General features: G+C 43.6%; 10 protein-coding genes across 10 annotated transcripts; 4 read left to right on the top strand and 6 right to left on the bottom strand.

Moving 5' to 3' along the window:
• Positions 1-185: 185 nt before the first annotated feature.
• O0I10_010064 (uncharacterized protein) lies at positions 186-971 on the top strand (the record flags this gene model as incomplete). Its single annotated transcript, XM_058490047.1, has 1 exon — positions 186-971. The coding sequence occupies one exon, from the start codon at positions 186-188 to the stop codon at positions 969-971; it is 786 nt and encodes a 261-aa protein (XP_058339156.1).
• A 161-nt stretch (positions 972-1,132) lies between these two features.
• On the bottom strand, positions 1,133-1,921 carry O0I10_010063 (uncharacterized protein; the record flags this gene model as incomplete). The annotated part of the gene is made up of 1 exon (XM_058490046.1): positions 1,133-1,921. One exon carries the CDS (start codon positions 1,919-1,921, stop codon positions 1,133-1,135), a length of 789 nt encoding a protein of 262 aa, XP_058339155.1.
• Positions 1,922-2,727: 806 nt separating this feature from the next.
• Positions 2,728-10,207, bottom strand: O0I10_010062 (uncharacterized protein; the record flags this gene model as incomplete). The annotated part of the gene is made up of 16 exons (XM_058490045.1): positions 2,728-2,746; positions 2,820-3,108; positions 3,187-3,814; positions 3,883-5,586; positions 5,656-5,886; positions 5,949-6,247; positions 6,308-6,533; positions 6,593-7,766; positions 7,824-8,089; positions 8,149-8,349; positions 8,412-8,753; positions 8,810-8,923; positions 8,993-9,245; positions 9,312-9,546; positions 9,615-9,969; positions 10,028-10,207. The coding sequence occupies 16 exons, from the start codon at positions 10,205-10,207 to the stop codon at positions 2,728-2,730; spliced, it is 6,516 nt and encodes a 2,171-aa protein (XP_058339154.1).
• Positions 10,208-11,205: 998 nt separating this feature from the next.
• O0I10_010061 (uncharacterized protein) lies at positions 11,206-13,482 on the top strand (the record flags this gene model as incomplete). Its single annotated transcript, XM_058490044.1, has 2 exons — positions 11,206-11,477; positions 11,544-13,482. The coding sequence occupies 2 exons, from the start codon at positions 11,206-11,208 to the stop codon at positions 13,480-13,482; spliced, it is 2,211 nt and encodes a 736-aa protein (XP_058339153.1).
• A 90-nt stretch (positions 13,483-13,572) lies between these two features.
• Positions 13,573-13,884, bottom strand: O0I10_010060 (uncharacterized protein; the record flags this gene model as incomplete). Its single annotated transcript, XM_058490043.1, has 1 exon — positions 13,573-13,884. The coding sequence occupies one exon, from the start codon at positions 13,882-13,884 to the stop codon at positions 13,573-13,575; it is 312 nt and encodes a 103-aa protein (XP_058339152.1).
• A 209-nt stretch (positions 13,885-14,093) lies between these two features.
• Positions 14,094-15,699, bottom strand: O0I10_010059 (argininosuccinate lyase; the record flags this gene model as incomplete). Its single annotated transcript, XM_058490042.1, has 4 exons — positions 14,094-14,429; positions 14,495-14,638; positions 14,715-15,146; positions 15,208-15,699. 4 exons carry the CDS (start codon positions 15,697-15,699, stop codon positions 14,094-14,096), a joined length of 1,404 nt encoding a protein of 467 aa, XP_058339151.1.
• A 1,892-nt stretch (positions 15,700-17,591) lies between these two features.
• O0I10_010058 (uncharacterized protein) lies at positions 17,592-17,834 on the top strand (the record flags this gene model as incomplete). The annotated part of the gene is made up of 1 exon (XM_058490041.1): positions 17,592-17,834. The coding sequence occupies one exon, from the start codon at positions 17,592-17,594 to the stop codon at positions 17,832-17,834; it is 243 nt and encodes an 80-aa protein (XP_058339150.1).
• Positions 17,835-18,204: 370 nt separating this feature from the next.
• On the bottom strand, positions 18,205-19,436 carry O0I10_010057 (uncharacterized protein; the record flags this gene model as incomplete). The annotated part of the gene is made up of 4 exons (XM_058490040.1): positions 18,205-18,318; positions 18,383-18,935; positions 18,996-19,143; positions 19,196-19,436. 4 exons carry the CDS (start codon positions 19,434-19,436, stop codon positions 18,205-18,207), a joined length of 1,056 nt encoding a protein of 351 aa, XP_058339149.1.
• A 1,288-nt stretch (positions 19,437-20,724) lies between these two features.
• O0I10_010056 (uncharacterized protein) lies at positions 20,725-22,670 on the top strand (the record flags this gene model as incomplete). The annotated part of the gene is made up of 8 exons (XM_058490039.1): positions 20,725-20,847; positions 20,912-21,020; positions 21,075-21,229; positions 21,288-21,456; positions 21,513-21,649; positions 21,711-22,319; positions 22,393-22,545; positions 22,608-22,670. The coding sequence occupies 8 exons, from the start codon at positions 20,725-20,727 to the stop codon at positions 22,668-22,670; spliced, it is 1,518 nt and encodes a 505-aa protein (XP_058339148.1).
• A 61-nt stretch (positions 22,671-22,731) lies between these two features.
• O0I10_010055 (uncharacterized protein) lies at positions 22,732-25,463 on the bottom strand (the record flags this gene model as incomplete). Its single annotated transcript, XM_058490038.1, has 12 exons — positions 22,732-23,162; positions 23,220-23,334; positions 23,395-23,553; positions 23,605-23,666; positions 23,722-23,915; positions 23,979-24,129; positions 24,187-24,344; positions 24,404-24,576; positions 24,631-24,714; positions 24,780-24,870; positions 24,947-25,268; positions 25,349-25,463. 12 exons carry the CDS (start codon positions 25,461-25,463, stop codon positions 22,732-22,734), a joined length of 2,055 nt encoding a protein of 684 aa, XP_058339147.1.
• Between the last annotated feature and the right edge of the window lie 150 nt (positions 25,464-25,613).

The following is a 25,613-nucleotide window of genomic DNA, read 5'->3' as shown; positions in this document are numbered from 1 at the left end:
GAGATAAAGAAGGAATGATGAATGTTCACTTGAGTGAGTGTATTCTGCATACACAGAGAGAAAAGGTTCATATCCGTTTTCAACCTTCCTTTTTTCCTCTCTTTCTCTTTCTCTCTTTTTCTTCTCTTGTGTGTCCAAAGACAAAACACATATGAACAACCACCTCTTACCACCTTGCTCATTCCATGAATCAGACAACTAGCGATGCCAACATTACGCCTTCCTTAAGTCCAGACGCTATGGGCGATGGTGATACCAGCAACAATGATAATTTGGGTGCACAATTATCGGCCATGTCCATCGGAATAATTGTACTTTGTGCTTTATTTGGGCTTGCATTGATCATTGCGATATGGCTCCTATTCATGCGAAGAAAACGCCATAAGCTCACGACGGAAGATAGCCATCATCATCATCATCAGCATCAGCAAACCACAACAACAACCCCATCTAGTGGTGGCGTGATGGTTCAAGGGGAACAGGGTGCTGGTGGTGGTAGCTTGAAGAAACGCATCAAGGAACATTTATGGCATCATGATCGACAAGACAAAAAACAACAACAACAACATTCATTACCTACGGTGGACGATCTTGTGTTTTCAGCCATACAACAACATTTACCACCTCATCCACCACCACCCACTTGTCATCAACAACAACCTACTAGCGACCATCATCGTTACAGTCAACCTGACTACCATCATCATCATCATCATCATCCTCAACAACATGAGGGTGCCACTGCTGGCATGTTTGAAGAAGGCTACTCTTATAGCACATTACGTGGTACGAGTACAGCAGCAAGTCATTGTAGCAAAAGTTTACCAGATGATCCTATCCTTCAATCCCTTGCCAGGCAACGTGAAGTTGACAGGGCTGGATATTACAAGAGTCGCACGTGTGCCATTGACAAAGATGAAGAAGCTGCCATGCTACAACGCCTTTCCATGTCGTCATACCATGTCTGGTGAAAACAATATACCATGCCCTCCCTCCCCTTTTCGCCCCAAAATCGTCGCCTCCTCCTCCTCCATACAATGCATTACATATAAACACACGCACACGCACACACATTTGTATATATCTATATTCTCCTCTTTCTCCTTTTTTTTCTGTAAATGGACCTTCTTCTTTATATGCAATTATGTATATCATCCGTCTTTTCATTAGTGCCTTGTTGTATACTGGCAATGACATTTTCCATACGAGCAGCATGGCTATAGCGACAATAACCCATGGCTACGCTCCATTGCCACATGAGACGTCGTCGTTTACGTTTGTTGTTGTAGATCCATGATTGTTTTATAGGAGGTGGTATGTCTGGTAGCACTGGTGGTGTTGGTGGTAGTGTTGGTGAATGATGCAAAGTACTACTTGAGGTATACGAAGATGCAGCAGTGGACGTGGAAGGTGAATTAAAAAATGTAATAGACCGAGGACGTGAAAACAAAGATTCATCGCTTGTAAGTGTGGTGGATGTGGTTGTGGTTGTGGTGGTAGATGTGGATGTGATATTGGTACTAGGAAACGTGGCGGGTCGTGGAATTGCTGTGGCAACGGGTGGTGGAATTTGGGGTAATTGATGCTCATCTTCCTTGAAACTCATAGCAACGACTTGACAATGATGGTTGTTTTCTTCCCGAAGAAGAGCTTGATGCCAATACATCCTAAGTCTACCACGTTCGAGCCACATGGCCCGTTTCCGCCGACGTCGATAATGCCACCTTATCCACCGGGCAATATAGGCTACGCTGTACAGTGATACGAGACACACGACGATGATAGGAAAATATTGGTTGTAGACAGTGGATTGGGCAAGGGGTGGTAACGAGGACGACTTTACAGAATTGTCGCTGCTGGTTGTAATAGTGGTGGTAGTAATAATGGTGGATGATGATGATGGGGACGCTGCTGGTGCCATCAAGCTATGAAAACTCGTTGGCCTACCGCTCGCTCTCTCTCTATCTCTCACTCTCGATCGTTTGTATATATATAATATAGATGGCCTTGCTTGCCCTAATGATAAATGACAGAAAGAGAAGGGAACGATTGGATTCGAATTAACGAAAAGAGGAGAGACAGAGAGAGAGAGGGAGTCAATGAAATAAGAAACTTAACTGTCTTATTGGTAACTGCAGCAGTTAGTGTTCAAGGAGCTTATCAAACTTTTACCGCATAGTGATCGCTTGGCAACCGTTACTGCAAGTCATAACATCGCACCCTTTTTTGTCGGCTGTCAATGCGGGATTGTATAGAAAACAGGCGAGTGAATGGGGTAACCAATATGGGTGCTATCTGAATAACTAGGCAAAACTCATATTATTTGTGTGTATATGCAAAGGATCGGCCCGAATCTTCTTTTTATGCAAAGGAACTCATTTGTCACGAGCAAAGTCGAATATCGTCACTTTCTGTATATCTGCAAATCATATTACACACATGACAGCACATTGCTTTCCTCTTTAGGGGGTTGATACAAGAGAAGGGTGTTTGATGAAACTTTATGGAACCGGGGAATAGTATACAAAATCTAATCTTCTGAGATAATAGGGTCACCGTTTCGTTTGAAATGAAAAAACATGGTACGATGATGCTGGCTGGATACCTTTTTGCTTTTGTGTGTGTTGTGTGCGTGTGAATGAAATATGAAAAATGAAAAGGGATGGAGCATGCATTTTTTACAAGAGAAAAAGAGCGTGTTGTCGGCTATGGTACATCTCGTGAGGTCTATATTTGGTTGATGGATCTATACATAAAGGAATACAATGAGATTGTCTTATGCGCATGAGTCATCATCATCATCATCATCATCAACTCACCTTGAAACACTCTCAAAGAGACGCTCAATGTCCGTTGCACAGCGTGTGAAGGAATGGTTCCAAAAGTTGTAGCGAGGATTCTTGATGAGCTCGATAAAGGTGATGAGTAGACCCCATGGATGAGGGCGGTTTACAATCAACCGTTCCAGCAATACACGAGTAATCTGTTCCTTGATCATTTCATTGTCGCTTTCGGCAAACAGATAAAGAAGCACACAGCTGAAGTAATGGGTATGGCTGTTTGGATAGCGCAATTGATTGGCGATAGCACTCAAGAATACATAGCAACCTACATCATTATGCAAATGTTGATCATAGATAGGTTAGTAAACCCTGACCCCCTTTTTATCCATGATCGTCATTTTACCTTCAGAATCCAGTTCCATGAGCAATTGCTGATAAATTTCAATGGGAGCACCTTGGTTGACAGGGATGCCTTGTAAGATGCCCGTAACACCCACATAAAACACCAATGCATTCACCAATGGAATATTGTATTGGGTTGTTGCCGAAGGAGGAGAAGAAGAAGAATCATCCACCACTGCTGCTGCTGCCATTGGATCAAGGGTGAACTTTCTAGCAAGATCAGCCAAACGTTCTTTGGGTATGCGTGATTCCAAAAAGTCGTCAACGTCCTGTTTGATATGATTGGCGGTCAATGGGCCCACATAATCGGACAAGATACGGGGAGCTTGGTTGATTTCCGGCAACAAGTCCACCTTGAGGTTCGGTGTAAAGGGATCAGGAAGACGCATGTTACGAGGGAATGCACTTAGGATGAGATTGCGTAGTTGGATGCATGATGCTGGAATGACATCACAAAAGCTGAGATGATAGTCGCTTAGGAATTCGGGGAAGTCATGGAGAAGGACCAAAAGAATACGCAATGTGCCGCGGTATAGCATGCGCGTAGTATCACGTAATTCGGCATCACGCAGGAACGGTACGAGGAATTGGAACAGGCAAATGACAAGTCGCTGGAAAGTGGGCCATCCCTGCATAAAAAGAACAATGAGCATAAATTACAATCTAATCTTCTCTTTGTATATCCACCCACACTCACCCTTTGATTTTCCGACAAGAGCAACTTTGGCATAAACAAACGATGGGATATCAGCTGCAACCAGGCAAAACTGAATCCTGGGAAAGAGGATGGCTGCAATGTGTAAAATGTGTTGCTGAGTGCTGTAAGGATACCAAAGTAAACGGGAAGTAATTGTTGCTCAGCTGCATGAAGATCGCTTAATAGACATGTAAACAATCGCAAAAAGGGTCGCTGATTAAATTGATCACCATCACGCTCGTGGTGCTGAGACAAGATCAATACAGTGACAGAAAGCACCTTGGAGAATAAATTCACTCTTGCAGCTGCTGAGAGAGTATCCGATTGCACTTTGACGAGGCCAACAACGAGCTTAGAGAAGGCATCAATAAGTTGGTAAGCAGCACCAGGCGCCTGACCAGGAATTTGCTTGAATCTCAAAGCACGTTCAACAGCAGCCTCAATACACACACGGAAGAATAATGACGACATGTCATCCGTTTGGAAGATGGTGTGCTGTGAAAGTTGAAGAAGGAAAACACCTTGTGCCTTTTCATTGGTGGAGGGATGTTGGCATAGTTGTACCCATTCGGCGAAAAAGTAGCGTAGCTGTTCACGTAAACCAGCATCACCACCTTCGTCTCGTCCTTGACCACGTACGTTGCCACGTAGATTATCCATCAATACCAATACACCATCAGGTATACTTCCACGCAATCGACTGATAGCTTCCAAAGAGATCGCAAAGTCTTGAGGAGATGCCAAATTCTCATCAAAGATACAGCTATTGACAAGTTGAGCTGCAAAGTCAATGGCAGTAGGTCGACCACTCTCGACAAGGTGTCCAAGTTCTTGGTCTTGTTCCATTACATTGATCAGGCCGGCCTTGATCAGTGCCACGGTAACAGGAACATTGTATTTGCGTTCATCATCCACATGCGTAAGCCAATAAGTCACCAAGGTACCGACATTGGGAGATACCACGCATAGCCTTTCAAGTAAGACAACATACACCTCGCGTGCAAGTTGAGTCTCACTCTTGTACAAGCGAGACACCACCTTTTGAGCGAATGCACGTGCTGTTTCCACCTTGTCAAAGCTTGATGAGGCGAGTGTTGGTACTTGGCGAATGATCACACGAATATCATGCAAAGGCGGTAATGATGCGAAATTAGGTGCATTTGTTTGGCTGACCAATGTCTCGAGTTCCACCAAATATTGATTGAATCGTTCCAATACTTGATGAGCAGTGTGTTGACCAAGCATGCTGTCATAGCCACCATTACCACCCCCTGTTGAACCTGCATTGATTGCTGCTGCTGGACCACCGGCAAATGCATTGGCTCCTGGTACATTGTATCCTTGTGTATATGCATCACCAGGATGGCTCATGGGTGTAAGAGTATCGGCCTCTGCTTGTGGTGCTGATCTTGGAATACGTCTAAAGTCCTCGTATACTCGTAGCTGTGCAGAATGCATGCCGTTAGGCTTAGCTCGCAAAGGCTCAGGCAATGACAATGGATATCGAGACATGGAAAACACATCCATATCAAAGAACGGTTGACCGGGTCGCTGCTCTCGGTGCTTTTTGCGATTCGCATACGAGTTGATAAGCAATTCATCGATCTCGGCCGCAACCTTGCTCATGGCAACCTTTTCAATCACTGCACACACTAGATCCAAGTTGTCGGATACAGTAACAAGCACTGCTTGTTCAGCCATGGCCTAATAAAAAGATGAGTACCCATTTTAGCATTTCAGCCCATGTGCATTATTATCACTCACACTACTTACATCAGGGAGACCATTGGCAACAAAAATGGCACGTAAGTTGGTTGCCATACTCAATCGAAGAGGTTCCTTGCACGTAACCATGGCAAGACTACCAGCCAAGCTTTGTGCCATCATATGGGCAGCGTTGCGCATTTGATTCTCATCCGATTCCACTGCAAAGTCCTTGGTGATAAGCTCGCGTGTCGACACCGATGCAATCGCCACCGATCGTTCGACAACGGGTTCAATGATCTACAAAAATAAGCAGCATGTAAGTATCAAGCCAACACATGAATGCGACATCCTCCCCTTACCTCACGAATAGATTGGGTAATCGCTTGCACCACCCATCGCTTTGAAGTGGGTTGCGATGAGTAGAGAATGATTTGTGGGTTGAATACGATGTATTGTGCAATGTTGGGAATAGCAATGTTGGCATCATCCATGGCGGCACCATCCATCACGTTCGCTGGAGGAATAACGGCTGAAGCTGGAGATCTGCCAATCGTCGCCTCCATGCTGGCATGGCTGGCTCTTCCTAATCCATCCATCAAAGCATTCTTTGCTGCACTACGCGCTTCATAATCCTTGAGAATCGACGTGGCATCAATACCTAATATGACATGTTCATATGAGATAAAATGACCTGAGAATAAAATTCATGTGTACTCACTTTCCAGTTCAATGGATAATCCGTTGCACAAGACCTCGATTTCAAACTTGAGATTCAACTTGAGATCTGCACTATGGTACAATTCGACCAAAAGCTTAAGCGTAGCCATCAACCATGGGTTCGGAGGCTTGAACACGATGCTCTTGTTGCATTGTTCCAAAACCTTGCACACAAACGGGATCACCACGATCAATCGATTGCTGTCATATCCTTCAAGCAAAAGATCCTAAAAGTAATTAATATTAGTTGGCTGCTTGAGTAACAAGGAAACAAAAGTATGCATACCTTGAGAGCAATATGTTTATGTCTAATTGGCTTATTACGAGCCAACGTCATGCCACCGAGCCATGAACCAAGATTCTTGAGTAAGCTCCTTTCTGATGATGACGAGACCGTTTTTTCTGAGTTCAACAAAACCTGGATATTGGCATAGGTCTCACGAAGCACGTGTTGATAAAGCAGCGTGCTGTTCAATGAATCAATCAACAAGAGATACAAGTCATGATAATTCGGCTCCAAGCTGACACGTTTGACGACAAGGTAGTTGCTGAACCATTTGTATGAAGATGCATCGAGGATCTTGACCAGCTCTGAGGATTTGTCTTCCATATTGTTGCGAGCAATGTTGTTGATAATAAATAGAATCTTGTCCTGTGTATCTTCGGCAGGTGTCTCATAAGCGATTCCCTCCACTGGTTTAGGTACATCAGGTACATGAATTGCCGTAAACACTGGTATTCCCTCTGCACTGCCAACATCCATTGGTCGTTGCTGTTGCGGTGGTTGTGGTTGTGGTTGTTGTTGTTGTGTTGCTTGATTAGGCAAATCCACATCACCTTGCTGTTGTTGCTGCTGCACTTGGGCTGATTGCAAAGAAGCTGCGATGAAACGTGCCAAATCAGGATTAGCTTGTTGAAGTTGGGTGATTTGGAGTAGGCTTGCACAAAATTGGGGCCATTCAGAAAGTCGTCCTTGGAATTGCATCACCGCTTGTAAACCAAAATTGAACATCTTGCTACCAAGAGGATTACGCAAAGCATCCAAGACGCATCGAAGGGCGATACCAAGAGACACGTACGACACCAAATGATTTTGCACCAGCAAGCCAAAGAGCACACTCGTAATGGAGAGCTCCTTGTCAGGATACTTTGGGAAAAAGTGATATTCATCAAAGAGATTGTGGATCATGCATGCAAACACATCTTGTTCACGAGGATTCTTGGATTGACTAAACATCTTGAGCCGCTCAATCATGTCATCCACTGATATTTCGCCACTGTAGATCCGCTCATAGTAAGCATTGGCCTCCTCCTCGACATCAGGCTTGAATGACACCTCCGTGCTACCACCAGGGCCACCTACATCAGGTGCTCGGCTTGTATCCAACAACTTGGGATAGGTATGTATGCAAGTCTTTTGAACCTCCTTAAGAAGCTCGGCATTGTCTGGTATCATGGGGCTGAATGACAATCAATGAGTGTTCATTGTCCTTGTGTTGAAACAAAGGATCCCTTACCTTTCAGAAAGCACCTTCAAAAAGATACCAATCACTTCCATCGAGAGAGGCATTGTTGTTGGTGTTGCATTGCCTTCTACACGTGACGCCTCTGCAGCCAATTTCTGGCTAAGGAATTCCAAACATACGCGGATGAATACATCTTTGTGCTCGATGACCTTGTCCTGCAACCATTTCTCCAAATTCAAAAACTCTCGGCGAGCCGCTAGAGCTGCCAGGTCCAAAGCAAAGAACAACGGCTGGATATTCAAAATAACAGGGAGCAACTAATGAAATAATAATGTCAATAAGTGACACATTCAATGACAAAAGAAAAGAATCTCACCTTGAGTTCGTGAACAATGTCCAAAATACGAGAAAGCGATGTGCCATCATTTCCATACAACTCGAGAATGCTCTTGATGAAGAAATCGGAATTGACTTGCCAGAGCTTGGTCAAGACAAGTGGGCTACTTGTAGTGCCTTTGAGGTACATGATAAGCAAGCGCCCAAGGATATCCTTTTGGAACCCAACATTGTTGGTACTCTAAAGGAAGTATTAAGAATCAGTACCACGTATTCGCTTATTGATCTCATTTGCAAATTTACCTGTGCCTGCAGAAAGCCAAGAAAGACAAGCTCTGGGGCCTTATTCACCATCATATCCACAAAGACTTTGGCATCATCTGCCACCACGGTGTTTGACAAGTCGAGGATGCACTCCATGAGGTCTAACGAATTGAGCTGGCTTTCATAGAGCTGTGTTGCTTGCATTTGAATCTGGGCACAGGCTGATGCAAAATCATCGACTTGAATGATCTTTCTCTTGGAGCATGTGACAAGGCTAAGAGCATCGGTAGGAGCATTGACCATTTGGTATAATGCAGAAAGCTGGCCCTTCAAATTCCGCCATTTGCCAAAAAAGCTGTTGACTGGGAATGGTTCCGATTTCTACAACATCCATGTAAGATACATTTTCACAGCCCATCAACCATGAAAGTACATACCTTTGGACAATGTTTCCAAGCCCGTACAAGGATATCCAAGCCCTTAGCGTCGTAGATAAAGAAATGGGCGTAATCCAAGTCCTCAATAATCTTGTCCCAATCAAGCTCAGGGTGCTAGATAGATAGGTTACAACGTTGATCTCTTCCCATTGTCCTCCCCAGCCCTGATATCATGTAACTCACCACATCAATCACCACGGTTACAAAGTTTTCCACATTCCAATTTGACTCGTCCATGGCTGATCCATCACCCACACCGCTCATGTTGGTATATGAACGAGCCATACAACCCAAGGCGACTGCTACATCCTTCTCGGTGACGTTGATGCCCGACAAAAGCTTCCGTACTGATTCTGGTGAGCTGCAACATTCGTATCCAGATTCCAACAGCTTCTCGCTGAGTGCACTATCCTCGCCATGATCTCCTTCACCATCCCTAATTGTATATAAAAAGACATCAGCAGTTGCTCTCTCTCTCTCTCATACACATACGATAATTTACCTGATGACTTCCTTAGCGGATGAAGGTTGGATCTTTTCAAGGATAGATTGATCGTTACAATGCTTGATGACCAAAGTGGTGAAATGTTGAATATCCTTAGAATCGAATAGCTCGGTTGCATTTGTATCCATCACATCGAGACACCAAGAAAACATCTTTCCAGGAAGATTGCTGCTGTCCTTGGCTGACAATTCATCAAGGGCTGGCTGCATGTTGTCTTTGACCATGGGTTTGACTAGGTGATATCATGTTCAATATCCTATCCATATCTCATAATAATCCCCCCTCTCTCTTTCTACTCACCTTGATCCACAGTGGATTCCTTGGGTGATTGCAATAAAAGACATCCCAATGCAAATTGTTGGAGAGCATTAAGATTCAAATCCTTATACAGTCGTTCCAGGTCAAAGGGATTGGATGTAGTCAAGATTGTATCAGATCGATAAAAGCTGGCCAATGTCTCAGCAAATGTAATGAAAGCTTCTGCACCTGAAAAATCGATGGTGTTGCCGACATTGCCTTTGAGCAATAAAAGTGACGAAGATTCATCGTTGTCATTGTTGGTGTTGCTGCTGCTCGCATCATGTTGTCGACTAATATCCACAAGTAAAAGACGCACAAGATGCTGTCGAATATCTTCGCCGTGTGTATCGACAAGCTATAGGAAGGATGATAAGAAACATGGATGTAAAAGGATGACAGGTATACACACATACAGATTGAATATCAGGAGCAATCTTTGAATAGTTTTCTTTAGTCAAGTTGGATGCAAGAAGGCTGACTTGGGCTTTAACGATGCGTGCAAGACTCGAGAGTTGTAGTTTGGACGCGGGACGTTGGCTGACGGGTGAAGTTACTGGACTGGCAGTGGAAGAATTGTCTATTTCGCTGCTCATGGTTGCCGATCACTGGGGCATAACGATATTGCGTATGAATTGCTTTGGTGTATACGGGATGGGTATGCGTTGGCGCGATGAGGGAAAGAAGTGTCTGTGCGTAGAATGTAGAGAGGAATGCGTGCGTGAATGTGTGAGTGTGTGTGTACGTGTGTGCGTGTGCGTGTGAGAAAGGTTGTGTTGTTGTAATTGTTGTTGCTTGCTTGCTCAAAGTCCAACTAGAAGATGTCGAAAGGGGATAAGAAGAGTGTCCAATGACAGAGATCCAATGCTTACACCAAAGACCAAGATCCAACAAGCGGCGCGAGATCGTGTTTCTGGAGCGAGTAAGTGTGCAGGTGGAGTTGCGTCCCACTTAAAATTGGGGAGAGAGAGAAGAGCGATTACTCTCAGTCATTGTGACTTAGCATTGTTGGTGTAGTAGGCAGGTGTCTTATCATTAGATGCCCATCTTCTTATAGCCACTACCACTACCACATACATATACATCATCTCTGTTTCATCCCTACAAAACATTGGCATGTTGATCACTACATATCTTGGATACCATAACAAAAAGAAATGACAGGTTGTTGGTAATAGAACGAGGCATGTCATTCATTATACATCAACGAAGCTAGCACAAAAAAAGAATATCAACATCTGCTACCAAGGAAATGGGTATATTGTTTATTATCATACAAAGAATATGGGAAGCTGACCCACATGAAAGGGAAAGAATAAAGATGTGCCACGCGACTCAATTTGAACCAAATAATCAAGGAACGTGTGTGTGTGCGTGTGTGTGTGTGTGTGTGAATGGGAACACAAATGTAAGCATGGCCCTTGACTACCTCGACGTTCCAGGCTTTTTTTCGGCTCTTGAACAGCAATTAAACTTTGGTTGCACCAAATCGTCAGTATCCATCTTGGGAGAATGACCTGCTTGCACTTTTACATTACCTTTCCTCTTCTTGTTGTATTTTTATCGTTTCAGTCGTTCCTTTACACCCGTTGTCATGGTTGGTGATGAATCCACTCAATTTGGACCGCCAAAATCATCCAGTCGGTTGACTTCGACTTCCCCTCTCAACCAAATGGTTGCCATGCATAACCCGATTCAGCTGGCCGCCATCTCAAACTACAAGCTGGCTCAACTCACATTTGCACCTCCAGATCTCGACACCATGAGAAGAACAGCTCTTGTCAAAAACATGTTGGATGCATTATACGAAGATACTCCCCCTGAGTGGCTCGATCAAATGACACGCTGGACGTTTTTTACACCTGAGTAAGTATTATTATCTCCTCCTCACATCATTTGATTATATAACAATGAGCTCACCTGATATTGCAGATCACTCGGAGACATGACGCAGGAACGCTTGGAAGAAATCTTTGCTCAATATGCACAGACCATTGAAGCTTTTCAACCTCTAAGTTTGGATGATGACGACGATGACGATCATTTCGATGAAACGGATACGTGGGTGGATGAAGAGGAATTCTTTAACAATGACGATGATGATGATGAAATCGAAGCGATCAGTGCAAGTTATCCTACACCTCCAGAACAATCCATCTTTTCGCAACCAGATGCCAATCTCTCTTCTGAACTCGTTGCATCCCCATCTTCACGATCTCCACCTCCACTTCCTCCTTCTACTTCATCATCATCACAACCAATAACACCATCTTCATCTCCATCACAACAACAACAACCACCTATATCTCTACCACCTTCACCACCTGTATCCTTGGTAGAGAAACCGTTACCCAAGAGTCCGATGGAGGATACTAGACGCAAATCACAACAACAACAACAACGCAAGAGCTTTACTCCTTCGATACGTAACAGCAAACATCGTCTAAGCTGGACAAGCGATACGGGTCTATTGCCATCAAGTTTTGCAGTGCATAACATGGCGAGCGAGATGATGACCCTCTTTGATATGGATTTTTCATTGGATCTCAAACCCAACACGGCACCCAAACTACCCGAGTTACCATTTATCAGTGAAAAGGACTTGAGACGACGATCACAACGTTATTCTACCGATTCATTGCTGGGTTTGATTCCCAAGTTTGAAGCATTCAGTATTGAAGAGGAACGTGCTTTCCCACCACCACCACTACAACAACAATCAACAGCACCAAAAAGACGTAGTCGACTTTCTCGTCAAATGACACTACCCCCTTCTTCATTGGATTCTTCTTTTGATTCCCACGGTAATAAGCGACCCACTGTCGCCAATCCACCAGCACGTTCTTCCTCTTTGAAATACAGAAATCAACGCAACAAGAAAAAGCATTCATCCGACGACTCTTCAAAATCAAATAGCATCAAGTCAAAGAGTTCAGAGTTCTTGGCTTCATTAGCACAAGCACTTGGCGGTAACAACAACAACAGCAATAACGCATCGCATCATCATCATCATCATCATCAACAAACACCCACTATTCATGAAGAGGATGAACCCAAGAGTAAATCCATGCTTCGATTGGCATCTTTGATGAAAGGAGGTGGTGGTGGTGGTGGAGCAGGTAATAGGAAACGGTCATCATCCAGTCCTTCTCTTCATATCAACGATGACATGTTGAATGTACCCAACAATGAGGAATCACTCCCAAGGAAATCGATCAGCTCGACTATTTCATCTTCATCCTCATGCTGGTCATCCACCTCGGAAATTCTTGTAGCACGCAAGACTTCTTTTCGACGAAAACCCTTGTTTACCGCTGATCAACAACGCAATCACCCTTATCACTTTTACGATGCCAACGACGACGACAACGATACCAATGCCAAACGACGCAGCTTTACTGCTATGCGACCCATGGTTGTGGAAGCCCAAGACTTACGTCGAGCACGTTCACTTGGCCATCATCGATACCCTGCAAGCGGAGCTGCTGCACGTAAAAAGAAACATCGATCCTCATTGTTGATGGAAAAAACCATGTCCAAACGTAAAAGCATGCAACAACAACAACAACAGAATGGCGATACAACAACCATTGATGGCAATAACCTAAAACGAAGCAAGTCAGCCTTTGTACGCATTGGACGTGGATTCAAGTCTCAACGACGACGACAACAACAAAAGCAATACCCTCGAACCAAAGAAGCCATTGCAGTAGCTGCTGCAGCTGAAGATGAACTACGTCGACAATCAGCCGTTGTTTTACTTGAAGACGACGTTGAGGAGCATACAATGGAGGAAGATAACACCAACAAGAAAACATTTGTCAAGAGAATGGCTACATTGGGTCGTCGTATGCGTCTACAACGAGCTTAACTACATAGTAGTACATTAAATCATCCATCATAATAAATTAAAGCAACATTCATTCGTTTCTCTCAAGCTCCTTCCTTTTATTATTAAATCCTAACATATAACTGAACCATAGGCATCACCAGGCATGTCGATGGCATAATGGGCTGGCACCACGTATAGCGATCCTGTACAATTCTTGTCTGTCCACAATCCACAATGTGTATTGCCAACATTTTGTGCGGTATGAGCTGGGAACTTGCTTGGATACTCGACGCAGCTATGATCAGAGCTCAAAAGACCCGATCGTGTTTTGCTGTCACCTGCATGAAGAATCATCCCGGCTTTGGGTTCTCCAAACGTTGCTTCCGATGGATGAAATGGTACAATGGCAAGTGCCAATATCGACAATAGTAATAGTAGCATGATTGTAAACAAAGACGAGAGAAAGAGATAGAGGAACAATGGCGAACGTGGGGGGAGGATGACCCTGGCATAAATTTTCATCATCATGGAAGGGGTAATAAACCCATCCTTGTATACACACAAACACATACCCTCAATAGAATACCCATGTTGGTTGACATGTAACAATATGATACTTTTTTTCATTTCCATACAAAATATACATTCATTTAAAGCTTTTTGCCTTGGGCCAGCCATGCTTGAAGCTTTTGGATTTGATCAAGAACGGCAGGCTTGCTAGTACCACCGGGAGCAGTGCGGTTATCAATGCTTGTCTCGTAGCTCCAAACATTGGCAACATCATCAGCAAAGGAGGGGTGCAATGTCTTGAGATCTTCAACAGTCAAGGTATCCAAAGAGGTACCACGATCCTCAGCCATCTTGACAGCAGCACCAGAAATGTGGTGAGTTTCACGGAAAGGAACACCCTTGCGGACGAGGTACTCGGCAAGATCGGTAGCCAACATGTCAGCACTAAGAGCGCCACGCATACGTTCAGGGAAGATCTATACATAACCCATACACATGTCAATTATTGCATCCTCATCATCATCATCCTCTAATAATTTACCTGCATAGTGCTCAACACGCCAGCGGTAATTTGAAGGGATCCAGAGAGTGTATCGGCAGCATCAAACATAGGCTCCTTATCCTCTTGAAGATCCTTGTTGTAGGTGCTAGGGATGCCCTTGTACGACATCATGAAACCAGACATCTACATTAAAGCACATAGATATTAGATTACTTGTTTCCTTTGTATCATCCTTGATCCCATATGAATAAACACTTACACCACCAAAGACACGGCCACTCTTGCCACGCAATAATTCCAAACTATCAGGGTTCTTCTTTTGGGGCATCAAGCTGGAACCAGTACTGTAAGCATCAGCAAGCTTGACGAAACCAAACTCGCTGGAAGAGTAAATGATGAGATCCTCAGCAATACGAGAAATGTGAACCATGGTCAAACTGGCCCAGAACAAGAATTCGGCGACGAAATCACGATCACTGACAGCATAGAGAGAGTTGTTGATGATACCACGGAAACCAAGTTCCTTGGCAAGGAATTCGCGATCAATGTTAAAAGCGTGGCCTGCAAGAGCACCAGAGCCAAGAGGAAGGACATTGAGACGCTCAATCAATTGTTCAAGACGTTCAGCATCAGCATGCCACAACCAAGCGTATGAGAGCAAAAAGTGAGACCAGCGAATAGGTTGAGCACGCTAACATAAACCATTTAGCCATCCATCACCTATATAAAACCTCGATGTATTGCTTGCTTACTTGTAAATGAGTATAACCAGGAAGCAAGGCATCGATTTCCTTTTCGGCACGAGCAACGGTAACAGCGATGAGTTCCTTAAGATGAGCCAAGAGAGCAGAAGCTTCATCACGCAACCACAAACGCATATCGGTAGCGACTTGATCATTACGGCTACGACCAGTGTGCAATTTGCCAGCAAGAGGACCAATGATTTCACCCAAACGACGCTCGTTGGCAGTGTGGATATCCTCGTCTCCAGCCTTGATTTCAAACTTGTTGGCTTGCCATTCATCCATGACTTGTTGTAAACCCTTCACCAAAGTGTCACGTTCTTCCTCAGTGATAATGTTGTTCTTGGCCAAAGCCTTGCTATAAGCCATGGAACCCACAAGGTCAGCAGCGTACATGCGCTTGTCAAAGTGAATGGAGGCGTTGAATGCGTCCATGAGAGGGTCAACAGCGCCAGTGAATCGGCCACCCCATAACTTTTTTGGTGCGTCGCTTGAGCTCATGTTGTGAATGAGGTAGAGAGAGTGAGAGAGTGAGAGAGAGAAGAGAGAGAGAGAAAGATAAAAAGCAAGCTCACTCACCCATTGGCCCCCCACACTTTTAGACGCGCTCCTCTTCCTCCCATCTGTCAAAAAATTATTTCAACGCCGCGACTAGAATGACTCATTTGTTGTTGTCCATGGTGCTTTCCTCCGCTCACATACGCCAAAACGTGTAACATCCGCTTGTACTTCCTATATGGCATCGTAGATAGTAATACGCATCATAACATTCGTTTTCTTACATGCCTTGAATTAAAGCATACGAGAATCAAAGTCATTTTATGCACTGAGTTTGTTGGCCAAGATGAGAAGGATCGTCATTGTCTGATGAAATGGATCGTGTAACGCTGCCCTTGCCACCATACAAAAAGCCGACTTGCAATGTTCCCGAATCTATGGTATGCCACTCATACAAGTAATGCTTTGTAGCGGGGACCTTCACATCATGTAATGTACAGCCCGAATCACCAAACAAGGTAGATTCGGTAAGTAGCTAATGATATAAGACATTAGGAGCTACACATTCACTAAACATGGTTCATGATACATGCACAAAAAATAAGCCAAACTCCTGTGTTGCTGCTACCTCAACCCATTCTTAATTCGTGTGCTACTCTATTGTTTTCATATTGGTTTCCAAGGCTATCGTGCCATCCTCTCTCTGTTATCATGCATAAGCAACCATACATGTTTCAAGGGCACTGTTGTCGACCTTTAATATGGCTGAAATTGTATTTGCATGCATTAACGATCATGAGCTTCAAGGTAAAACAACCGCGCAAAGCAGTTGTTTCAAGTCGATCATCATATGAGTGTTGTACTCTCCTTGCAGATCATTGCAAACATCAACATTTAAATGTTACAAATTTGCCCGCATTGCTGTTGTTGCTTTGATACAACGTTCATGTAATTGGTGATGTTACACCTTTTGATCGTTGATCCACCTCGTTAGCATTATTGCGTTGTATCCATCATCGAACCCCATAAAAGTCGTATCGTTTTCTATAGATGCATCATGTACAAGTACTGCCTTCGATCTAGAATTTTGTTGCAGCATCATCACTTCTCAAAGTAACATAGTCACCTAGTAGCTTCTTCCATACACAACAACAAATACGCATGCATCCAAGTAGATGCCCACAATAAAAACGTATCATCCATTCTATAAACATTGCTCGTTTGGTATAATTACATCTTAGCAACGCATCGTCCATGTTGACAACGTCCACGTGCCAAGATGTTTCCTGCGCTTTGGTGCTACACCACGCGCACACGCATTCTGTGTTACAGCAATCCACATCCGTGCGCAAAGGAGTGATCCTTCCTTAGATTGCATTTCATACAACATCCTCTTTTATGCGACCCGACTATTAGTAGAAAAACGATATCCACCGAGTTGTAACTGCAGGGTGTGGAAATAAAGGGGTGCATGCATCGTACTCGGTTATGCTATTTGGACGATCTTTTTATTGACGTTCGTTGCAAATCCAAAGTCAAGAAGGAGTTGGCAGATGAATAACGGCTTGCATATGATTTCGGAGGTGGGTACCTATATGCTGATCATTCTACCCGCACTATGTGTCATAGGATCATGGGTTCCTTTTCCTTTTACAAAAGATGTTGTTTATTCCTTCATGCATTTTACGCCAAGCAGCAAGTACCTTATGCTGCATAATAAAACACAAACAATTCGCGTGCTGAGAGTGTCACAGCACAACGACACGAACGCACCAAACAAATTGCTAAAGTGAAGATCCCCACCATGTCTTTTGTCGGCCACGAAAAAAGATATAAAAGATGGCACTATTAGACCAACTTGCCAGATCCATACAACACATTTACTACTAAACAACATGCGTTTCTCAATTGTCGCTCTCGCTCTTTCTTTGTGCCTTGCTGTCCACGTTCATGGTGCACCTTTCCTTGGTGGAACAACTGGTACCGCTCTTACTGGCATTAACGGTGGCCAACTTTATCCTGGACAATTTGACCCTGATGGCGAGCACGATGGCTTGTTTGGTGAAAACGAGTTCGAGGCTGACGAAAATGAAAATGAAATCGGCGACGGCGGCTTCCCTTTTGATGATGCTGCTTAGTGGCACCTTCTTCAATCGTATCATCGATCTTCAATTGTATTATTACTGAAGCGTTCACACAACCCACTTGCATTGTTTTCTATCTCAAGAAGTAGCCTGTTCTATACCTTGTATGGTGTGAATAAACGCCCTATCCAATCTATTCAACTCCTCAATAATGAACTTGTTGGCATTACCAATGCTACCTCCTCAACCTGATAACCCATTCTTACGCGCAATGATAAACCTTTGTGCTCAATCCACCATACCAGTCCTTATTAGCGAACATAGCATCCAAATCCAAGTATAACATGAACGAAGCAAGTTTAATCATACATTGAGCAATAATATCGTGGATAGGTTGATATAGATAGGTGGTTGTTGGGTTCTCCTACAATTCTTTTTTGCTTGAATCAACATGCTGGCGGGTTGGAAACCAAGGGATGAACCGATTGACATTCTTTCTGTACTCCAAGTACTCTGGATATTTTTCGCTAGAGATAAGCTAAAATGTGTATCAGTATTAAGCTATCCTTTTGAACCCATTTCCTTTACCATGATACACGTACCTCGGTCAACCATGTGCTTCCTTGGAAGAGCATGGTTAAGATAAAGGCGCCAGGAATGGTCCAATTGATCCACACATCCATTTGCATGAGGCTATCGTAGCCCACCTGTTGAATAATGGCTGCAACGGAAAACAAGTAAATGCACCACCAAAGAGAAATCTCTGCGAAAAAGTTGGGATGTCGGCTATATTGCCATAGACCACTGCTGCATAGGAATCCCTTTTTGTAATCGCCCGAAAGTCGTTTCTTATCATTGTCCACAAATTCAAGCAATGCATACTTTTTCGTTTGGAACATGAATTGTTGGTCATCGGCAATTCCTTCGATAAGCAGGAGCATAAGGAATAGGATGGTGGCAACCAAATCGATCTTGTTCAAGGTGAGGTCTTGCATATGGGTGTTGAGATAGAGTGGAGTGACCATGAGAAGCAGCAATGTGTCTTGGAAAGGACCAATAAAGATCATGTTGAAAATGGACATGCCAACTTGACCAAGAAACTCGTGGATGTAAACGAAGCGATAATCGCGACCCTGCCATTCATAGCCTCCCTTACTAAACAAAAGCATGGTTCAATCCCAATGACATCCTATGTCTCTTGCATGTAATTCTTACCGAGCAAAGTTGTATGTCAAACGCATGCCCCAAAGGGTGATGAGGATACTGGCAAGCAATAATCGTGGATGAATCGAGGAGCGGTTGAGGTAGTCGTGGATAGTGAAATGCCATGCATAGACGCCTGGCAAGATGGACCACGCCTTATCTATATGGATTATCAGTATCCCATACCATTTGCTCTTTTCAGAAGCACGTACCGACTTGGCTATAGTTTCTGGTGATTTCACCCATGGCACAGTGCAATACGGTGAGTGCAATCATGATCTCGGCGGCAACAACGAATGCATCGGTTGACTTGTAGTATTCGACAACGAGAGATGGGTCATTCACACACGCTTTGGCTGTCGCTACCAGATCTACATTGACGAAGGCATCGCGAAGGTAATTCAGGTTGGCAACGAGTGCAGGAATGACAGTGTCGGAAGCTGCCAGGGACATGGTACGAAGGAGACAATGAAATTGAAATTATCCAAAAGTAGGCGTCTTTATCATGCTGTAGTCCGATTGCCATCATTGCTTGCTTTATGCTTTACACTAGTCGGAAGGCTACTATATGTCTCTAGTGATTACATCCAAATGCCATATACAAATACGAATCTTAAGATTAGCATCATGTTCTCCAAATGTATCATCAACAACGTTCATTGTTCTTGAGTCTTCTCTTCCTGCACAAAAGTACTCTATGCTTCTATTCTTACAATCAACCATGGCTTCATTCATTCCCCAACGTTTCATTGCTCATTTTCACACATACCCCCATTCTTTTATACGCTACGGATAATGGCACAATGTTGCTATTACCTTGTGAGCAAGCTGTCATTCATATGAGAAGAAAAACGTGCATCAGCTAGTGACATTTAACTCTATGAAGGTTGTTCTTGAAAAGTCCACATGTTGTATTGATTGGAAATCCTAGTCGTTCTCTTGTCGCTGAAAGCAATCCTTGCGTTGGCTATGTAATGTAGCCGAGATTCATCACCATCTTCCTTTCCATATGTCTTTCCCACATCTTAACAGTAGTCTTATTATCCTTCACGCTGGTGATTATAGCAACTTTTATAATAAATCATATATTTTATTGCATCTACATCTATTGAGCGTCTAACAATCAATCACGTCAAATTGTAGAGGACCATTGTTTTTGTCTAGCGAAAAAGAAAAAGGGTATTAAAAAAAGAAAATGCAAAAGGGGTAGTCCCAGCCCGCAGTGGCGCTTACATGATAAATTCTCTCCAACGTGCCATCTTACAGCCGTACCAGTGCTCTGAGTTTTCCCTGCTGTATTGCTACCCTCGGGCGTTGCCCCAGTATTGAACAACCTCCGAATCCAAGCTTACGCCCAAACCCGAATGTTGACACCAGACTCTGCAAGACACTGTTTTCGACGAGACAACCATGCAACCGTTACTCCACCAGCGAACTGATTCATCCCTCCATAGACTGCCGCTTAGCTTACAGAAAGGTGCTACTCTTTCCAGTCATCAACTACAGGTTTTAATCCGCTTTTATAATGGTTTTAGCGACCCTCTTTGTCAACTTGTGGGTGTATAAAAATCCACTCCCAGCCAATCATATCGCTTGCTGGGCACTTGTCCTGCTACGCATTGTGCCTCACTTGCCAAGCTTGCTTTATTTCTTTCCTCTCTCATTCACTCTTTCCATTCTTGACACTTTTTATATACACACACACCTTCTCTTGTTTCACACATACACTTTGGGTTCTAAAATGTCGTGTGCCTGCGCCATCGGTCAAGCATTGCAACAGCATGGCGACACTATCACTATTACCAACGCCCAGAAGCAGACTATTGACAAGACCACTTTTGTCGTCTACACTGTTTGTTTTCAGGTATATATCTCTTTGAGCCTTTTTATTTAAAGACATGCATTTCATTGACTGCCATTGCGAATAGGAACAAGTAGTAAAGCGACGTTACAGTGACTTTGACTCATTTCGAACGGCCTTGACACGACTGTACCCTGACGTCTTGGTGCCACCGATACCAGAAAAGCACTCTCTTTGTATGTATCTTGTACATAGCGAAACAAACAAGTTTTACTTATGATGTCAAGTAGCTGAATATACCCAACAAGTGCATGGCAAGGATGACCAGCCCATGATTGATAAGCGTAAACGTATGTTGCAGCGGTTCCTGTTACGCTTGGCAAAGCATCCACGATTGTGTCATGAGCATCTCTTTCATCGATTCTTGGAGCATTCAGTATCTTGGGTAAGATCATTTTTTATATACAACGAATGACATGATGGGCTCATTGTTTATTCTCTAGTCCGAGGTGGAGCTTCCTCCTGCTTCGATTGACAAATTACCGAGCATGCACGATTTGAAAGAACCCAATTCTCGATTTGCTGACATGGAAACAGCTGCAGAAAAACATGCCGATTTAGCAAACACTCGAGTCGATCGATCACAACGCAAGGCCTTACGACGAATGAGAGGTAAAACAATGATCATCACTTTATGTATGTGTATATTCATCAAAGAAAAATGATAGACTTGTCATCGGATTATGCAGAGCTGGGAGCGGCATATCATATGCTGAGTCAAAATGAAGCGGATGGCCAAATAGCGGGGGCAATGGAGAGAATTAGTATGGCAGCCGATACCACTTGTGGAAAAACAAAACACATGGTACGTACAGCAAGGATGTTGATGATTCCCTGTATCTAGGATACTCACATGTTGACAACAGGTGCATGAACTAGAGGTCTCGTTTGCTGAACACATGCAAGAATATGCACAATACACTCTCATTGCCAAGCAAGTACTACGATACCGCCATGCAAAGCACGCCCAACTCGAGCTCATTGGTGTGTCACTCACAAACAAAAAGAGCATGTTGCACGATTTGCTGCAGACTGAAACAAAGGCGATGCAGATCGAGAATGCCATGAACAACAACAACGATACATCATCATCATCCCATTCGCCACCTTTATCATCTTCACCCCCTTTATCAGCCCATCGTCCAACATTGTCAGCACATCAACCACATGAACATGAAACGGATCCTAATTTTGATGATGATGATGATGACCATGATGATGATACCCGATCCGTGGAAGATGGATTTTCAGCTATTGAAGTCTCTCCTTCATCCCCATCGGATCCTTCCATGACCGAATATCCTTCCAGCCTTACAGCATCCGCTATTCGTGCATCAAGAGATCGTTATAGAAAATGGTCGTCACCGAGAAAGTTGTTCAATGCTGTAAGCTATACTCTCCAAGGCATGATTGATGTCGATCCTGAAGCTACACGAAGGAATCAAATCAACAAACTCAAAGAAAGCGTGGCACAAGTAAGCAATGGGCTCGTGTGTGTGTATGTGTGATGATGATGATAACTGATTTCATTTCCCCTTCCCCCCTTAGCTGGAAAAAGACCAAGTTCGAGTACGTCAGGAGCTCAAGGACATCTCTCAAACAATTGAACAAGAATTGGAAGTATTCCAAAGGCAACGAGCCAATGACTTGCGTACAATGATGATTGCTTTTGCAAAGATGCATCTACAGTTTTGTGAAGAGGTACATGTATAGTGATGCTTATGATGATGAATCCCTATTTCTAATCGTGACTTTATGTATAGAATGTTACTACTTGGCAAAAAGCACGAGAGCAAGTGGATGAGATTCAAACAGAAAGCTGTTAAATTAAGAGCCAAAGTGATTTTTGTATATATTTCTTCTGACAATGATAACGAGTAAAGTCTACTATTGTCCTTCCATCTTGACATGCTTGCTAGGATATGATGAGATCCCATCTTCGTTCCTTGATCGTCGTAGTCCAAGTCGTGAAATTTCAATGGTATAATCAACGTCGGGTTGTTGCTGTATCCGGTTCCAGAGCCATCGCACCAATAATGGAATGCTGTAGCCTGTTTGAATCACGCGTGTCATTTTGTCTTGATCAAAAATATCTGAATTCCAAGCGAGATGATGTACACGTTCATGCTCAGAGGTGGATGGAGGATAGAGTCGAATAATAGGGCGCGCAGGTGTACTCTTGGGGATCTCAATGGAGAGCGATAATAAAACAAGGTGCTTGGATTGTGGTGAAGGAGGTAATGAGATCGTGAGGTGGATTATACTGGGTGCATCAATGCTTGCAACTTCAACATGTAGCTTGTCATCTGATTTGCTCTCTAGAGTACCAAACAGTCAGAATAAGCTTTATAGCTCCTCATATCATGTAAATTTACCTTGTAATATCTCATCAAGGGAGAGCGTGTATTTCTTTTCTCGAGTGGACTTGATGGCTTTGTCATGGAATATGCTTTGAAATAGTGTGTTGAACATTTGTTGTTGTCGCAAATGCTAAAGATGCAAACCATGTAAGCACATCTTACTGCATACGGTATACACTCATAAGCTTACCAAGAGAATGGTATAGATTTGGCTGGGATGATTAAAAGTGATACGTCGAACGAGTTTTCCAGGTGTCAATGAAGATCCCATCCATCGATAAACTTGATCCGTTGAATTTTCAAACGTTGATGTCCATGTGGTGGTTGTATCCAGCGGCGCATCATCATTCTAATAACATCGTTTTAGACAACGATACTTGGAAGCTTGACAAGAACTTACCACCAGCATATTTTCGAGAGAAGAGGTGACAGCAGGTGGGTCTTGTGAAGTATGTACTGAAGCTAATATCATCGTATGAGTAGGTGTTACGATACCATCCTTATCCTATACACATACCATCGTCCGCAATGCCCGATGCAACCATCAACTTGCGTACAATAACATTGGCTGCAGGTACAGGTGGATCCAACTTTGCAACGAAGCGGATTGGCACGGGTTTGACATTTGGATAGCTCGACAACATTTTGACAAATCGCATAGGCTGCATGAATGCCGGCCAATTGGGTTCCAATACAACGTCCAGATGTTCTCTGATAACCCTCATCAGCTTCCCATACACACACGAGGCAACCTTTCCAATAGATCCAAATTACCCATTTTCTCCCTCTTTGACTGCGTCTTGAGATTCATCATATTCGAGAAGGTACTTGCTCCGCGTAGGTGGGATGAAGGAATTCAGCTTTTGAGAATCTTCAAAGGAGATGAGAAGCTTAGATGCATGCGAGAAGGATGGGTGATTCTTGCCTAATTCTTTCGTTAATATGATTCCTAAAGTCAAATGCATCTCCCGTGGTTACTTACTCTCAGTGATGTATCCATGCACTTCATTCCAATCGTTTCCAAGCACAAGTTCTTTGCACATCCAATACGAAATTGACAAGCCAGGATAATCGAAATGCTGATTTGGTATACCATGGCCTTCCATGAGGACGCTTGCCATATCATTCGATGCGACCAGCCTAGCCATAGGATGATTCATTAGATAAAGGGTGAGTGCCATAAGAGATAAAGGACTTACATTTCTTGATCAAAGATGGATTTCATGTCAGCCATCATGGCACGCATAATGAGAAAGAAATCGGTCGGCGCATACTTCACATTGAGCTGATCCAGGAGAGCCAAAGCACCCAAATTGCGTTTGAATCGATCATAGTCTTGTGATTGCAAATTCTCTGCGAGCATTTGATCCACCTAATTGACCCTTATAAGTTCTCCCATCTTTGCTTTATCCTCTCTTTTACTTACTCGATCATCTTGATCACTTTGAATAACCTCTGATACATAGGTGACTTTGCATTTCAAGATGGACCCTCCTTCGTCAATATCGATCTATGCCATGGTATTAGTATGTGTGCCTTCTGATCCCACTCCCTGCTTATCCAATAAATACATACATCGACTACAATGACGGTACCACCCAATGTAATAGTTGTAACAGGCTGACCCGCGTCATTCTTTTGAGTTGTATCAACAAACACCATCAACCTATTCTTCCACCCAATGCTTTAGTTGATGATGATGATGGTGATGGTGATGATGATGATAGGATCGTTGAACATACCCCAAAGACTGTGCAAGCTTCTCCAGTTTCCTCGTCTGCACTTTGGATTTGGACGTTTCTCGTTCATTCATAGCCTGTTCAACCGTTTCTTTGGTGCTTTCTAATATGTCCTTGACGCGCATCACGGTACTCTCGAGCTGAGCTTGTTCCTTGAGATGTGTCAAGTGCTTTCGAAAGGCTGGCTCGGCGCCTGCTCCCATTTTGACAACGTCGCCTAGCACCTCTGTCTCGAATTGAGAGCATATCGATCGGATAGCGTTAATGTGCTGCATGAACTCTTGTCGTGCGTGGTCGATATTGACAGGACCGAGTGCATGGATCTCTTTTTGATGGAAGTCGTTTGATTAGATCTACAAGTGGGAGTGGTGGAGTGGTGGTGGTGATATAAGGTGGATAAGGTACCTTCAGTAGCGGGTGTTGTTAGGATATGACATTGCTTTTCAAAATCGCGAAAGAGTTGTTGAATGCCGTAAACGGAAGAGCTGATTGAGTTCTTTGTCTCTTGAGTCGATTGCATTGTGACAAGAAAGAGAGAGAGGGGGAGCAAGTGGCGCGTTGTTGTAGAGAGAGGGGTGCCAAAGATTATACTCAGCCAATGGCCCGATGTTGGGTTGAATTGGGAGAATGCATAAACAATCACAGGCCACACACAATGTGGGATCATGTG

The sequence above is a fragment of the Lichtheimia ornata genome (assembly GCF_029851405.1).
Source record: "Lichtheimia ornata isolate CBS 291.66 chromosome Unknown scaffold00064, whole genome shotgun sequence".
NCBI classification, from domain to species: Eukaryota; Fungi; Mucoromycota; class Mucoromycetes; order Mucorales; family Lichtheimiaceae; genus Lichtheimia; species Lichtheimia ornata.
The sequence above is the reverse complement of the archived record's forward strand: the minus strand, read 5'-3'. Positions and strand labels throughout refer to the sequence as shown.